At 51.6% G+C, this 15956-nt stretch overlaps 1 protein-coding gene across 1 annotated transcript; it reads left to right on the top strand.

Moving 5' to 3' along the window:
• The first annotated feature begins 828 nt into the window (after positions 1–828).
• Positions 829–15537, top strand: GDF10 (growth differentiation factor 10). The gene is made up of 3 exons (XM_033209110.1): positions 829–1645; positions 10801–11726; positions 14556–15537. The coding sequence occupies exons 1-3, from the start codon at positions 1330–1332 to the stop codon at positions 14745–14747; spliced, it is 1434 nt and encodes a 477-aa protein (XP_033065001.1). The 5' UTR covers positions 829–1329; the 3' UTR covers positions 14748–15537.
• The last annotated feature ends 419 nt before the right edge of the window (positions 15538–15956 follow it).

Below are 15956 nucleotides of genomic sequence, written 5' to 3'. Positions count from 1 at the left end.
AAAAGTCACTAATACCACTGTGGTTGGTTGCTTGCATTTATAACATTAGTTAATGATAAGTTTCAGTTACAGTTAATGAAAATAAACACGTATTTTTTTTCACCATCAAGTTTATAGGAGCCCTTGAATTCTATCAATGCAGAAGAAATCCTGCTAGAGGCAAGACAAAGATCAGGACCTTCTGCCCCAGGGTTAAGTTGAGGGGCAGTGGGCCAGGGACTCACTACACCCTCACTTCACTGGGAACCCTTCTTAAGAAAGCCACGGCTTTCTCTCCTCCTGCTCTGATGCTTTGGAAATGTTTTTAAAGGCAAATTGAAAGCACGTCTTATCCCTGCAATCCTGAAGGCTACATGTCCAAAGATTAATAAGGGCCTTTGATGTGTTTCTTCAACAACTGGAATTACTGTTGCCAAATAAAGGGCTGGTTAATCAGCTAATTCTGAATTTTAATCAGGATCTTGTTCCAGTTCCCTTGGGTGGCATGAGCTTTGGGGTGAGGGCTTCTCTTTACGGAGTCAGTCCAGAGAGGATATCTGTTCCCCACACTCTCACATTTTGGACATACGCTGACTCCGAGGCAACTGGGCGCACGTGTATCCCCTCTCTGGTCCTCACAGGGGAGCTGTCATCTTGCAATCACATAGCCATCGCATGCCATTGCAGGGGCAACCCAGCAGGCAGGGCCCCTCCAACTGCTGCCCAGCCCCCCTCGCAGCCAGGCCAGGCTGCGGCGCCGACACACAGGAGCCGACTGCGGGGCTGGGTCTCCGGCTCTCGACAGGGGAGCGGGGAGCGCGCTCGCCCACGCCCACGCCCCCCACACTCGCGGGCGCACAACCCGGCGCGCGCACGCTGCCACACACGGACGGGAGCACGCACACCGCAGCCGGGCCGGGGACGGCAGTGTCTGCGGCAGCCCCAGAGGTCCGGGGCCCGCAGCCGGGTCCCCTCTAGGGCGCCGCCGGCCGCCCCGCCCCGTCCCGCCCCGCCCCTCGAACCCGCCGGGCCGGGTGCGCAGTGGGCTGCAAACTTTCGCGGCGCGAGTCCGCCGAGGCAGCGCGCCGACTGGGGCTCGGTTTGGCTCTGCGCTGCTCCGGACGGCCGTGATCGCTGTCCGGGGGCTCGGGCCGCCGGTACCCACGGACCACGCGCCCGGCTGCCTGTTCCGCTAAGCCCCTCGCCCCGCGCGGAACCCGGTATCCAGCGCCTTGCTGCCAGGGCTCTCCCGGCGCGCCCTACTGCCGCGAGGTCAGTCCGCAACCTCCGGTGCGCCCGCGCTCGCCTTCCTCCTCCTGGACTTTGGCCCTTTGCTGCCCTCACCACGCCATGGCTCGTGTCCCCACTCGGACCAGCCAGGGCCCCGGACCCCAACTGCTGTCGCTACTGCCGCTGTTTCTGCTGCTGCTCCGGGACGCGGCCGGCAGCCACAGGGCTCCCGCCTGGTCCGCACTGCCCGCGGCCGCAGACAGCCTGCAGGGGGACAGGGATCCCCAGCGGCCCCCTGGGGACGCGGCCGCCACGCTGGGCCCCGGCGCCCAGGACATGGTCGCTGTCCACATGAACAGGCTCTATGAGAAGTACAGCCGGCGGGGCGCGCGGCCGGGAGGGGGCAACACGGTCCGCAGCTTCAGGGCCAGGCTGGGTAAGTAGAGGGTGCCCCAGGACCCCTTCTCCTAATTCTCCACCTTCCTCACTTTTCTGTCTCCTCACCCGTGCACCTCTACTTTTCCTCTTCTAGTCAACGGGTGGATGGTTCATTCATTCTTTCACTAATAATTCACTGATCTCTCCATGCCAGACCCTGAACCTCCAGTAGGGCACCAAGAGTGGCACAGGGTGGCACAGAGGTCCTGCCCCTGGGGTGCTCCCACATTGCTGGACACCGACTACCCCATACACAAGGCTCTAAGCACAGAGTGGAAGAGGGGACATGGGCCAGGGGAGTATCCCTGTGATAGGGTCAATTATGTGGGTACTTTGCAAATGAGGAGGGCACAGTCGGTGAACATAGGCAGCCCTGACAGAAGTTCCAGGCACTGGGCCCTGTTAGGAAGCAGGAGCCGCTAGCTGGTGGCAGCCATGGTTCCTGTGTCCAGGGAAGCAGAGTGGACTGAGAAGGGCCTGGGCTGCCCGGGATTGAGGACTCTCACACACTGGCATGAAGCTTTCAGACCACAGGGGTTTAAGGAAGAGCCCAGGGGCTTAGGCAGTGGGAACACTCTGCCTGTCTCTGGCCTTTGTCCCACCTTTCCACTTCCTCTGCCCCTTGGTTGGAGCTGGGCAGAGGGCACTTGCAGAGGCCCATGCTGCCCTGCTCTGAGAGCGCTTCCAGGCTCCTGCCTCAGCAACCTGCCAACCTTTGCAGGCCGTGGGTAGAGAGGGGCTGCAGAGGTGGTGAGAAGACCCTGGTTGTCATGGTGATTACTCCTGGTTGCAGAATAATGTTCCAGAAAATGTGGGTGGGGGTCTCCTGCAGCTCTGTAGAGGATGAGGCCATTCAACAGGAGAAAAATCTGCAGTCTACAGGCTCCCCTTCTGAGGGGGAGGGAAACAAGCCCAGCTGTGGGGCTAGACAGCCTGAGGTCACATCTGTCACTGGCTGTGTGACTCAAGGTAACATCCATGGTCTCTCATAACCATGGACTGGGGAGCACCTGCCACAAAGAGGCCCCATGCCCTCCTCCTCTATTTAGCAAACTCACCAGGTCAGTGGCCCTGGGCTTCAGGCCAATTGAATCTAACTCCATCCTCACTCATAACTTTCTTGCACTATATGGGGTCCATTTCTGGAGGAACATTATTAAATTTAGCCACTTAAGAATCATCTGTCATGAATATGACCTTGGGTAAATCACTAAAGCTATATGGACTTGAGTGTATTCATCGATAAAATGGACAAGGCTTGCCAGTATCTCTCCTGTGGGGTTGAAGGAAAGATGAAATGAGGTCATATGTATAAGCTCAGAGCCCAGCACCGGTCAGATTAACTGTTGATGTATGGGATTCCCCTGGGAGCACAAAGAATCATGCTAAGTATTGTGTGTATTCCTGTGGGTTTCAACTTGACCTTGCCTCTCTATTAACTCAATCCTTGAAGCCTTGTAGTTGAGGAAGCAAGGCCAGCAGGGTCACTGCTGCAACACGAGTGAGCCCTGCCCACTCAGCCCACCCACTTGCTGCAGCCAGGCATGGAGATGCCCGCTGTGTCATTCTGTTTTCACAGAAAGGGGGTAGTACAAGTAGCAGTGGAGTTCAGGATATTAATCTCAAAAAGGACCTGAAGACAGTGTCTCAAATCCAGCATTCCCATGTTACAGATAAGGAAACTGAGATTCAGGGGTTGTTCACAGTGGCAGGGGTTGGCACCTCCCATCTACCAAGCCATTGCTGTTCTCACCGTCACTCCCCACACCCTGTCCTTTCCATCAGAGCTATGACCAGGGTCTGGGGGGGTAGGGTGAAGCAGAGAAGCCTGGGAAATCAGGATTCTGGTAGTCTGGAGTGTCTGACACATCCCTCTTCTTTGGAAGCCTGAGGCACATTTGGGTGTAAATCCCAGCTGTACCAGCTACCAGTTGTGTGCTGTGGCACAGGTTAGTTTACCTCTCTGAGCATCAGTTTCCTGTAAAGTGAAGTGAAGAAGTGAGGATTAAATGGGCTAAGTAAGTTTTGTGCCTTGCATACAGTGGGAGCCCAGGCAGGTTGCTTGATCCTCCCCTCCCTTGATTCATCTAAGTATTTCACGCCGAGCCCCTTGCCTGCCCTCAGATGTGCCTGCTTCCTGATCCAGGGACCTGTCTGAGGAGGTATGAGTTTGGGCAGGGACCCTTCTCTCATAGATGATGTCACCCATGTGGGAAACTTCAGCTCTGGTCTGAGAACATGCCAGTCTCAGCCTGCTCCCCAGTGGTGGGTCTCTGCTGCCTCAGTGGGGCAGCACCTCTTCCTGAACAACAAATGCCTCCATCCCCACAGCCTGTGGTACGTAACTATACCTCCCCTGCCACCGGACAGCGCAGCTCAGCTGCCAAGTGCTGGCTGTGAGCTGGCCTGGTGGAGTCCAAATCCCAATTCTGCGATCTGGGCAAGGGACTGAACTTGTCCATGACTCAGTTTTTTTCACTTCTAAAATGGAGCTAATAATGCTCCCCTCCTTATATAATTTTTTTTAATGGAAACTGAGATATGTCAAGTGCTTACACCATTCCTGACACATGTAAGTGTCAATGGTGTATTAACTCCTGCTGTTATTACACCAGCCACCCCTTCATTCCCTCCCTCATTGCTCCCTGAAGTGCATTTTGTTCCTTATTAAATCTGCATCGGTGGAGAAAGCCTATGAGCCTGACCCTAAGGGTTAAGGTTAGACCACCCCTAATTCCCACTGAATGACCTGTGTTTAAATGTAAGCTTTGTCACCTAACAATGTGATACTGAGTTGGTTTTCTTCAACTCTAAAATGAGAATAATACTACATACTCACCAGTCAAAAATGCCAAAATTCAAGTTTATTTCAGTTCCCCAAGTATTTCCTAAACACTTGGTTTGGTGGCAGATGCTATAAGCTCAGAGAACATCACAGATGCCCAGAAAAGCTCGTAAACTAGCAGGGCAGATCAAAGGAAGCAGCAGAATAGGGCAGCGGGTCTAGGGGGTGCCATATAGGAAGGAAGGCAGGGGTGCTGCAGGAGCCCAAGGGCGCACTGACCTGGCAGGGACAGGGCCTCTGGGTGGGACCAGGAAAGCCTTCCCAGAGTAAGCCAGGCCCCAGTCACTTTGAAGGGCAGGTGGGGCTTAGCCAGTTACAGAAGTGAAGCTGTCCACTGTGTTCAGAGACTGCCAGGAGTTTGGTTTTAATGATAACGCAAGGAGAGAAAGGCAGGAGATGGAGGCAGACCAATAGGTTGCAAGCAGGCTGTGGAGAGCCATGAGTATGATGAATTTGTTCCCCCATAGGCAATGGGGCAATATACAATGTGCATGCATGAGGGACAGAAGGAAGGAGCCAGGGAGAGAGAGAAGAAGAGAGGGGAGAGAGAAAGGAGAGAGGGAGAGAGAGGGAGGAAGAGGAGGGACTGCAGGGGAAAAGAGGGATAAAGGAGAAAAAGTGAGAGATTACAAATAAATGCATGCTTATTGGGGAAAATCTGGAAATTATAGAAGATCACAGTAAAGAACATAAGTCATCCCTAATCACAGCCAGATATAACCAGAATTGTTAGTATGATATTTTGGTAGAATCATTCCAGCCATATCTGTCTGTCTGTCTATCTATCCGTCTATCTATCTATCTCTGCACTATCTATCTATATCTCCACTGTTTTGCCCTTGTATGTAAGATATATATGGATATATGAATATATTTGAGATATATATGTGAGATATATATATGTGAGATATACATGGATATATCTTTTATGGATTATATTGTCAGCATGCAGGTAAAACTTGCAGGTATTTCCATTTGAAATTACTTTTTTTCGGCCGGGCTCAGTGGCTCAAGCCTGTAATCCCAGCACTTTGGGAGGCCGAGATGGGCGGATCACAAGGTCAGGAGATTGAGACCATCCTGGCTAACATGGTGAAACCCCATCTCTACTAAAAATACAAAAAAAAAAAAAAAAACTAGCCAGGCGAGGTGGCGGGCGCCTGTAGTCCCAGCTACTCGGGAGGCTGAGGCAGGAGAATGGCGTAAACCTGGGAGGCGGAGCTTGCAGTGAGCTGAGATCTGGCCACTGCACTCCAGTCCGGGCGACAGAGCGAGACTCCGCCTCAAAAAAAAAAAAAAAAAAGAAATTACTTTTTTTCATTACTGGTCATCTTGAGCTTTTCCCCATGCCTGCTGGCCATTTGCAATTTTTCCTGTGGAAACTACCTCCTTGTATGGGAGTTTCTTTCTCCTACTGATATGCAAAGGTTCTTTACATAGTAAAGATCTTAACCTTTCACCTTTAATAGACAATTTGCTTTTGAGGCATGAGTGTGATGTAAGAGGCAACAAAGTTCTGGGACCACTGTTGTGGTTGAGCTGGAGCCCTGAACGCAGGGTGGAAAGATGCTGTGTTCAGGATGATGGTGTAGAAACAGGAAGCAGAGCAAACAGGGCCTGGAGATTGGTTAAAAGCAGGAGGGGGAGAGGCAAAAGAGTTCTCAGGTTCCTGCTGTAGGGGCTGGAAGGGAAGTGAGGCCTCCCACTGGGCAGGAGGTCAGAGAGCAAGGGTGTGGTGCCCTGAGGGTGGCAGTAGCTCCTGAGGCCACAACTGTTCTGAGCCTCTACTGGGTGTCAGGCACAGTGCTGTTAGTGCGCTCTGCAGAGATGATCTCACAATAACTTTTGGAGGTGCAAATACTCTCTCCAGTGTATGGGTGAGGAAACTGAGGCACAAAGTGCTTCCATGACTTGCCTGAGGCCTCACAGCTAGTAAGGAATGCAAGCAGGAGTTGAACCTCAACCCTAGAGCCTGCATGGAAATGGGCAGTAAATATTAAATCCGTGTTAGTTCCCTGCTCTTCTCTGCAGCACCGTCTGGCCCACCGCCCCTTCCCACCGCCCCTTCCTCCAGCTTCTGTTGGCGCCGGCATCGAAGCCCAGCATTCTCACTGATTGCCCTGGTGGCTGTTTGAGGGGCAATGGGTGAAGGGACAGATGCCCAAAGTGTCTTGGAATCATTTTATATAGGGCAGAGCATCTGAGGGGCTGCTCTTGGCCTGAGCGTTGACCAGCAGAGGGGCTGGACAGACCTTTGGGTGTCCCTTCCTCCAGGACCATCCCTTCCCCCAGTACCATCCCTTCCCCCAGTACCATCCCCACTGCCCTCAGGAAGGAGGCTGAGTGCCCAGCAAAGTGGACCTGGTCACACTTCTGAGAATTCCCAAGAGCCACTGAGAGATCAGCTTGTCTAAATAAAGTCAGTCTTTCCCTTCTTAGGGAGTCAGAACTCAAAAATACCAAAATAATGACCTCTGTTTGCAAAACATGCTGCAGTTCACAGCACGTGATCTTTGTCCATTAGCGCTTAGGCAGATCATGATCATATCCAGAACACATGGAGGATCAAAAGGCATGAGCTTGGGGTCACACAGAGCTGGGTACAAGCCCTGACTCCACCCCTTGCCAGCTGTGTGACTTTAGGCAAATTGCATACCATCTCTGAAGCTTCAGCTCTTTGTCCACAGAATGAACGACCCCTCCCTACTCTCCTCATGGTGAAAATGATGAATCAAGCATGCAGAACACTCCACATAGGACCAAGCACATACACTTGGAGCTCAGAATGTCATAATTAATAAACAATTTTGTTCCAATTGAAAGATGAGAACAATGAGGCTCAAGGGGAAGTCTGGCTAAAGATCTGGCTACCCGCTGTCTCCATTTGGATTTGCGTCATCAGCTGCATCTTTGTAAAGAATGAGGATTTCTTGATTTCTTAAGGCTGTGGTTACTGCACTCTAGGGCAGCACGCCAGGAACCCCCAGTGTTAACTGAAGTTAACAGACTTTTCTCTTGTCTACACTTGGGCAGGATTTGCACAGACAATCTCATTCAACATGCATCTCTGAGCTCCAACTGTCACCTAAGCCTTATGCTGAGGTCTAGTGGTGCAGTAGTGAATAAAACTGGCAGTGTCCCTGTCCTGTTAAGAGTTTATGTTTTAGGAAGATAAGAGCAATAAATCAGTATACAGCAGGATGCCAGGAAGTGCTCTGAAGGCCAGTGAAGCAGGGGCAGACAGAGTGATGGGGCTGTTGTCCAGCCACAGGAGCCCAGGGGACCCATTGCGGGAGGTTCCATTTGAGCAGATACCTGAAGAGGTTGAGTGGTGCTGGTGGATGGGAAACCATGACGGTGGAAGGAAGAGTGAGGCACAGTCCTGAGACGAAAGCCACATGTTGGAAGGACAAGAAGGCCAGTGTGACAGGGGCAGAAGGGAGGGATTGGACTGGGGATTGGAGATAAAGTTGCAGAGGTAGAAAGGCCAGATCAAGTAAGGCCTTGGTAAGGGGTTTTTATTTGGGGGCAATGGAGGGCTCCGAGCTTGGGGGTGACCTGTGATGGAATGCACCCAGCACACCAGAGGCCTTGATTGGACAGTGCTCTATAAAACTGTGACATGAGGAGACACTGAAGATGGGCATCTTTGTCATTACCAGTCTGTCTCCCCTAGAGGCTGAATTCCTCCTGCGCAACTTTGTTATGACCCTGGTCAGCCCAACTTAGCCCAGAGTAGGAGTTTTGCAAATGTTTATTAGGAAAACAAAGAGAAGAAGAGGAAGAAAGAAAGGAAAGGAGGGTGTATAGAAAAGGGGAAAGAGGGGAAGAAAACAGAGAAGGGAGGAAGACAGAGAAGAAAGCAAAGAGAAAAGACATGAATCACAGGGCACCACCACACATCAAAGGAAATTATGACTTTCCTTCAGAGCTTCTTTGTTATGGCCTGGGCTTGGCTAAACTGAGAGATTTCTGGTTGAGGTCCCTTCTCTGAGCCACAGCCTGGAGCCCCCTGCACTGCGTATATGCAGGCACATCCAGAGAGAGGACCAGCCTGTGGCCCCTCATGCACTGGTGCTGGGGGTGACCCATCTTGTCCCCAGCAGTCCCCAGCAGGGAGGGTCTTCACGGAGCAGGCTGCCCACTGAGAGGTGAGCTCCCTCTGGCAGGAGGCATTCAAGTCACACGGAGGTAGAGCTTATACCCTTTTGCGTAACCTCAAAGGTTCCTCCCCACTGTGAAGCTGCTAGCAGAGCAATGGAGGAGTTGAGACTTGAACTAGATCAAAGAAAAGCAAGGTGCTGTGTTGGCCGGGTTGCAGCTCGGATATTTGGATCAGTGAATGCAAGGTACCCCAGTTGATGGAGGGGAGCTTGCTCTGCCAGCCTTGGTCCTTCAGACTCAAGTGGCAGAAAGCACATTTGGGGGCACCTCCTTTGTGCCTGGCACTTCACTAGGCTGTTTCTGTGATCTTCCAGACAATCCTCTATGTGAGATAGAGGCTGTTGTCCCTGTGAGGCAGATGGGGAAAGCAAGGTTCAGGGCGTGGCCCCACTGAGTCCTGGGAGCTTGGTTCCTAGGGTATTTTCTTAGCTTGGGGGTGGGGTTGCAGCATTATTGGTGAACTTTCACCCCATCCATAGGTCAACCCCAGATGCTGCAGATGCACAGCCACTAGCACCAGAGTGAGCTGTCAGCTGCCACTGACTTCCCAAACTTCCCTGATGGCCAGAGCCCCCTGGAGTGCTGATTAAAATGTGGAAGTCATTGTCATGCAGTCAAGGCTACATGCTTGGGGAAGCGAGGTTCAAATGTGCATATAGACCCTGGGCTGCTGCTTATGTGTGGAGCATGTTGAGGGGCTGCGACACTGTCCTGGCAGGTTTATTGTGAGGATTAAATAAGGTAATGGCTTCAGTGTCACCTGAGCCTTTACTGGCATTTATTTATCAGGCCCTCCATAGATGTGCTTCTCTGTTTCTTCCCGCTCATAGTCCCTTAAGAGTATGTGAACAATCCCAGTTGAATTATGCCTTCTTCCCAACAGAAACAAAGAAGAGAAAGCAGAATATTTCTGCTAAAAAAAAAAAAAAAAAAAAAAAAAAAATCCCTGCAGATCCTGTAGGTACAGGGGTCAGAGAGGTGTGTCCCCGATCCACGCCCCTGGAGAGCCCAGTGTCCCCCACACACACTTCCCGGGCTTGGGAGCTGTGCTCCTCTCCAGACATTCCCCAGCAGAAGGACACTTGGTTGTCAGGAAATGAAGCAGTGGGAAGGAGAAAGCCCGCCTGACCTCTCTGGTGTCCTGTTAGTGTGCAGCATCCTAGGGAGGCACCAGGAAAGACTCGCCACTCTTCAGAAGCCTAGAGCGGACTTGCCCATTTGAGAACGTTAGACAATTCAAACCTGACATGATACTCATGCTGCTGCCAAGGTTGGGGCAGCTTCCTGGAACTGCTGACGCGGCTATGCTGCTCTGGTGCCCTGGGGAACACCTGCTTCCACCAGACAAATAGGAAGGAGTGGCCGGCAGCCCCAGGGAAGGCTGAGTTGGAGCATTCTTGAACCGAGTTGCAGATGTAATGGTTGAGACCTCCTGGTCTTTACCTGGACCTTGGAGATTTAGTCAAGTTGCCTTGTGTAATCCTGATATTGCTCTTTTCTCTTTAAAACAATCTTAAAAGTCCTCAGGCAGAACAAAGAGCAGATGCCTCAATGGCTGTATTTTTTATCCCAGTTTCCCTTAGGAGGTGCTCAAAAAGCATGAGCGTTTATTTCGTCTCTTTTGGAAGAATGTTTGGGTTTAATGTGATGTGTATTTAATGATTGCATTTAAAAACTGACGGCATAAATAGAGGGCTGTGCAAATACAGGAGGGGCTGCCTTGATGCAGGGCTTGGACCCAACCCAAGCCATCCTGAGCACTTAATGAAGGTGTCAGTGACATTTGTTCATTTGTGCATGCAGAGACAGTAGAGGGCAGGGGGAGCGAACAGCAGCTTTGGAGTCCAGCAGGCCTGAGGGCCTCCCTGTCTGCTCCTGTTTCTTTGTTGTTGCTTCTTTTTGTTGTTGTTTGCTATGGGATATTGACAATCTCAACCTTAATTCCTCACCTGTGCACTGAGGATTGCAAAGGGCGCCCTCATCAGTTTAATGTGAGGATTACACGAAATGAGGGAGGCAAAACGTGGGAGCAGGAGGGTCCTGAAAGTGTGGATCTGTGGGCGTTGCTCCTCCAGCCCTGGGTGGGAGACCCTCAGGAGCACTAGCGAGAACTTCACAGCCTGTGGTCTCTCCTTCCCTCACAGAAGTGGTCGACCAGAAGGCCGTGTATTTCTTCAACCTGACTTCCATGCAGGTCTCGGAAGAGATCCTTATGGCCACTTTCCACTTCTACTCAGAGCCTCCTCGGTGGCCCCGAGCGCTCGAGGTGCTATGCAAGCCGCGGGCCAAGAACGCTTCAGGGCGCTCGCTGCCCCTGGGCCCGCCCGCACGCCAGCACCTGCTCTTCCGCAGCCTCTCGCAGAACACGGCCACACAGGGGCTACTCCGCGGGGCCATGGCCCTGTCGCCCCCGCCGCGCGGCCTGTGGCAGGCCAAGGACATCTCCCCCATCGTCAAGGCGGCCCGCCGGGATGGCGAGCTGCTCCTCTCCGCCCAGCTGGATTCTGAGGAGAGGGACCTGGGGATGCCCCGGCCCAGCCCCTATGCGCCCTACATCCTCGTCTACGCCAACGACCTGGCCATCTCGGAGCCCAATAGCGTGGCGGTGACGTTGCAGAGATATGACCCCTTCCCTGCCGGAGACCCCGAGCCCCACGCAGCCCCCAACAGCTCAGCGGACCCCCGCGTGCGCCGAGCCGCGCAGGCCACAGGGCCCCTCCAGGACAACGAGCTGCCGGGGCTGGATGAGAGGCCGCCGCGCGCCCACGCGCAGCACTTCCACAAGCACCAGCTATGGCCCAGCCCCTTCCGGGCGCTGAAACCCCGGCCAGGGCGCAAAGACCGCAGGAAGAAGGGCCAGGAGGTGTTCATGGCCTCCTCGCAGGTGCTGGACTTCGACGAGAAGACGATGCAGAAGGCCCGGAGGAAGCAGTGGGACGAGCCAAGGGTGTGCTCCCGGAGGTACCTGAAGGTGGACTTCGCAGACATCGGCTGGAATGAGTGGATAATCTCACCGAAATCTTTCGATGCTTACTACTGCGCGGGAGCCTGTGAGTTCCCCATGCCTAAGGTAGGGTTTTCTCGGCCTTTTGTCAGATTCTAAGGCTCAGCTGTGCCGCTACCGTCAAGTTCCTCAGCCTGCAGGACTTCTGTTTCCCCATCTGCGAAATGGGAATAACAGTACCTCCTATCTATTCCAGGCAGGAAATAGGTAGACATACGTCACCAAGTGGCGACCCGTAGGGTAGTTGCCGCCCACATATGTGTGAGTTTGGCTGTGTTTTTTGAAGTACTGACTTGGTTGAGTTGGGACTTTAAAATCAGAACATTCTTTTGAAAAGCAGGAGAATCCATCTCTTTAGAAACGCATCTCCACATAGCAACTATCTGCAGAGGTTGAGTAGATGCTGCTTCCTGTACACAGGGCAGGTCCCAGAAGCTCCATCCTCACCAAGGCTCTCATTTCTGTTCCCAGCCTGGACCCTAGGGTGTGGTGATCTGTGACCAGCACAGTGCTAGCCTCAGCGGCTCTCCCACTGTAGACTCCCTCCTCCTTGCAGCTCAGGGCAGGAATCCACAGGGAATAGGCCTTCACTATGCACGGGGTCTGCAGGACACACAGCACTGGGCTGTTCTGTCTGTTGCGCCAACCTAAGGCTTTCCAATTCTCACCTTCGCTCCAGCCTGGGCTGTGACTGAGTCCATGCCTGTTCCTGCAGCCTGCCCTGCAGCAGCCTGGCTGTCTGTGATGTCAGCCCTGGGCACTCAGCACATAGTTTCTTCCTGATTAGTTACTCTGCCCAGGGCACGTCATGCCTTTCCCTCCCAGAGAAGAAAGTCAGTGCATAAATCCAATTTGAACTTAAATAAATCAGCCAGCTGGGGAAGTCCAGACCCAGACATGGGGCAGCAGTAATGTGTTTGGGAATTAAGTGGCTTCTCCTCAAAACCGTGCAGGTGCAAGAGGGAGGGAGGTGCCTGACAGAGAGACAGGATCTGCTTTTTTTTTTTTTTTTCAACCCAGCAATTTTATTTCTTGCTTTCTAGAGGAATGTTTGCCCATGTGCAGAAAGGCACCTGTAAAAAGCTGAGCTGCAGCATTGTTTGCAATAGTGAAAGATTAGAAATAGCTTAAGTGTCCATCAATATGGCCTAGTTAAAAAAAACTATAGGGCATCCACTGGACAGAATGCTATGCATTAGTTAAAAAGTAGATCTCCATGTATTGACAGAGCATTTGCTGAGTAAAAATCAAAGGCAGGCTGTAGCTCTAGACATAGATGTTAAAATTATATTGCTGCATTTTTTCACAATGAGAATGTGATCTTCTGTGATTTGTTTTTTTTTATCCTATTTAAGGATATTCATATTTTATTTTATTTAAGCTTTTTTTTAAATTATACTTTAAGTTCTAGGGTACATGTGCATAACGTGCAGGTTTGTTACATATGTATACTTGTTCCATGTTGGTGTGCTGCACCCATCAACTCGTCAGCACCCCTCAATTCATCATTTATATGAGGTATAACTCCCAATGCAATCCCTCCCCCCTCCCTCCTCCCCATGATAGGCCCCAGTGTGTGGTGTTCCCCTTCCCGAGTCCAAGTGATCTCACTGTTCAGTTCCCACCTATGAGTGAGAACATGCGGTGTTTGGTTTTCTGTTCTTGTGATAGTTTGCTAAGAATGATGGTTTCCAGCTGCATCCATGTCCCTACAAAGGACACAGACTCATCCTTTTTTATGGCTGCATAATATTCCATGGTGTATATGTGCCACATTTTCTTAATCCAGTCTGTCACAGATGGACATTTGGGTTGATTCCAAGTCTTTGCTATTGTGAATAGTGCCGCAATAAACATACGTGTGCATGTGTCTTTATAGCAGCATGATTTATAATCCTTTGGGTATATACCCAGTAGTGGGATGGCTGGGTCATATGGTACATCTAGTTCTAGATCCTAGGACCTGCTTAAAGGGTCTAGCAAAGACCCAGGCAGATGCAAGTCCGGAACCGTGAAGGCTTGCAGCTGGTTGGCCATGTGCTTAGCTTATCACCTGGCTTGCTGCCTCCCCATCTTCCAGGACACCAGCCAGAATGTTGCAAATGCAGGTGTCCCTACCCTGCTCCCCTCCCACTACCCCAACACAGGAGGGCTTCCTCCTCAACTGTACTACATATAAAAATCTCTGTTTGGCTGGTGATGCACTGAAGTGGATGACCTGGTTGGTTCATCTTGTCAGAGGTGGGCACAGTTTTCCAGGCCAGCTCACTTTCTAACTGGGAGTCTTGATCAAGTTACTCAGTCATTTTAAGCCACGGTGTCTTCCCAGTAAAGTCCAGGTAATACCCCATAAAATTGCTAAGCTGACAAAAAAAGGGGTGATGCAGGGAGAGCAGCCCCTAGGAAATGTGAGTGTCCAGCCTGTCACACTGCCATGCATATGCCAGGCCTTCCCTTCAGTGACAAGAGCACGACCTCGTGGGAAGCATGCCTGCCCTCCTCAGACTGCGAGATCAGGGCTGTGCTGGCATCTCGCTGTGTTTTCCCTCTGGGCAGCTTCTGCCTGCTTCCTGGTGCTCTGCGGGAATGTGTGACACTCAGGCGCCCCCATGTGGCCCTGCCGTGTTGGGGACACAGCATGCCTCAGGGAAGCCAATGGGCAGGAAGGCCTGGGGCCTCTTGGAGACCTCAGCCTGGGACTCAGCATACATCTGATTTTAGAGGAATTGTGTGCCCCGCCTTGAGATCTCGTCCATTCCTCTAGGTGGAACTGTTCTATGGCCTCAGCCGGGGAACAACAGCAGAGCAGTATGGCCTGGGACTGTGAGGACAGCATGGGTGGGTGGATGGGTGAGGGCAGAGCTGAGGTAACCCTACTCCTTTCCTGCCTTGCAGATCGTTCGTCCATCCAACCATGCCACCATCCAGAGCATTGTCAGGGCTGTGGGCATAGTCCCTGGCATCCCAGAGCCCTGCTGTGTTCCCGATAAGATGAACTCCCTCGGGGTCCTCTTCCTGGATGAGAACCGGAATGTGGTTCTGAAGGTGTACCCCAACATGTCCGTGGACACCTGTGCCTGCCGGTGAGACCACTCCAGGGTGGAAAGAAGCCACGCCCAGCAGAGCCGCCTTCTCAGAGCCTTCTGCAGCCAGGACTTAACTTGTGGCGCAGCTGCAGACACAGAGCAGAGCTCATGGGCAACATCACTGGGGCCCAGAGAGCTGTCCACCAGTGCATCATTTGAGGGTCTTTCATTGCTAGTGACTAGCCCCTTAAATGCCAGCCTGAGTCCCTGAAGGAATCTGGGAATTAGCCCTGGCCTGAAAGTGGCCCATCATTCATACCCACTGTTCTGAAGACTTGAAAAGAAAACATATCCACAACATTGGCTGATGTGATCATCATCTCATGACTGAGCAAGAAGACTATGCAAAGCTCAGAGCACTCGCTCCCTGCCCATGGAAAGAACTCTGTTTAAATGCTCAGTTCAGAACACTTTGGGCCACATAGTCATTTTGGAAAACAGGATAATCGTGGTGTAAATGGGTGTTTCCTTTCAAATTTCACTGCAGAGCTTTTATTCATACGGTATGCACATGTAACCAATGTTGGTTTCTTTTTCTTAATATATATATTTTATTTTAAAACAAAAAAGGAGGGCGTTGACACCATTTCCCAGAGAGATAGTCATGCTGAGTGTGGGTTGTTTAAACATGCATATTGAAATAACACATATAGTAACGTGGGAATACTAAAAAATAACCAAGATTTTATATTTTTGTAAATTATACTTTCTATACTGTAGATTGTGTATGTTATGTGTTTTTATGGAAAGCTAATAAATTAAAGGTACAGTGGTATCTTGAAAAACTTAATGTCACCCATTTCAAAATCTCACTGACTCCCCATCTGTAAGTACACCATCTGGTGGTTGCTGGGGACTCAGCCTCTTTTAGGGTCACTAGAGTCCCCTAGGCCATCTGCATACTCTCTGGTGTCCATCCCAGGCTCCAGAAACCCAGACTTTCCCATGCCTTCCAGGGGCCTGTCCCACCACTGGTTCCTGCAAACCCAACCTAGGCTGATGTCGAGAATGGACATGGCCCCAGACAGAGACAGTGGCCTCTCGGGGTTTCCCCTCATCCCTAGCCTCAGGGACATTGATAGATTGGGAGGTACCTGGGATGTTTAAAGGAGCATCTATGGTTGCCTGGTCAGAGATCTTTTACTTCTGATAATTCATGGAGCAAGAGATTCAATATAAATAGGGGTCTCTCCTGAGGTCCAAGGACTCA

This window comes from Trachypithecus francoisi, unplaced genomic scaffold (genome assembly GCF_009764315.1).
Source record: "Trachypithecus francoisi isolate TF-2019V2 unplaced genomic scaffold, Tfra_2.0 Lachesis_group9, whole genome shotgun sequence".
Taxonomy (NCBI): Eukaryota; Metazoa; Chordata; class Mammalia; order Primates; family Cercopithecidae; genus Trachypithecus; species Trachypithecus francoisi.
Note: the sequence above shows the minus strand (reverse complement) of the source record. Positions and strands in the feature narration are given on the sequence as shown.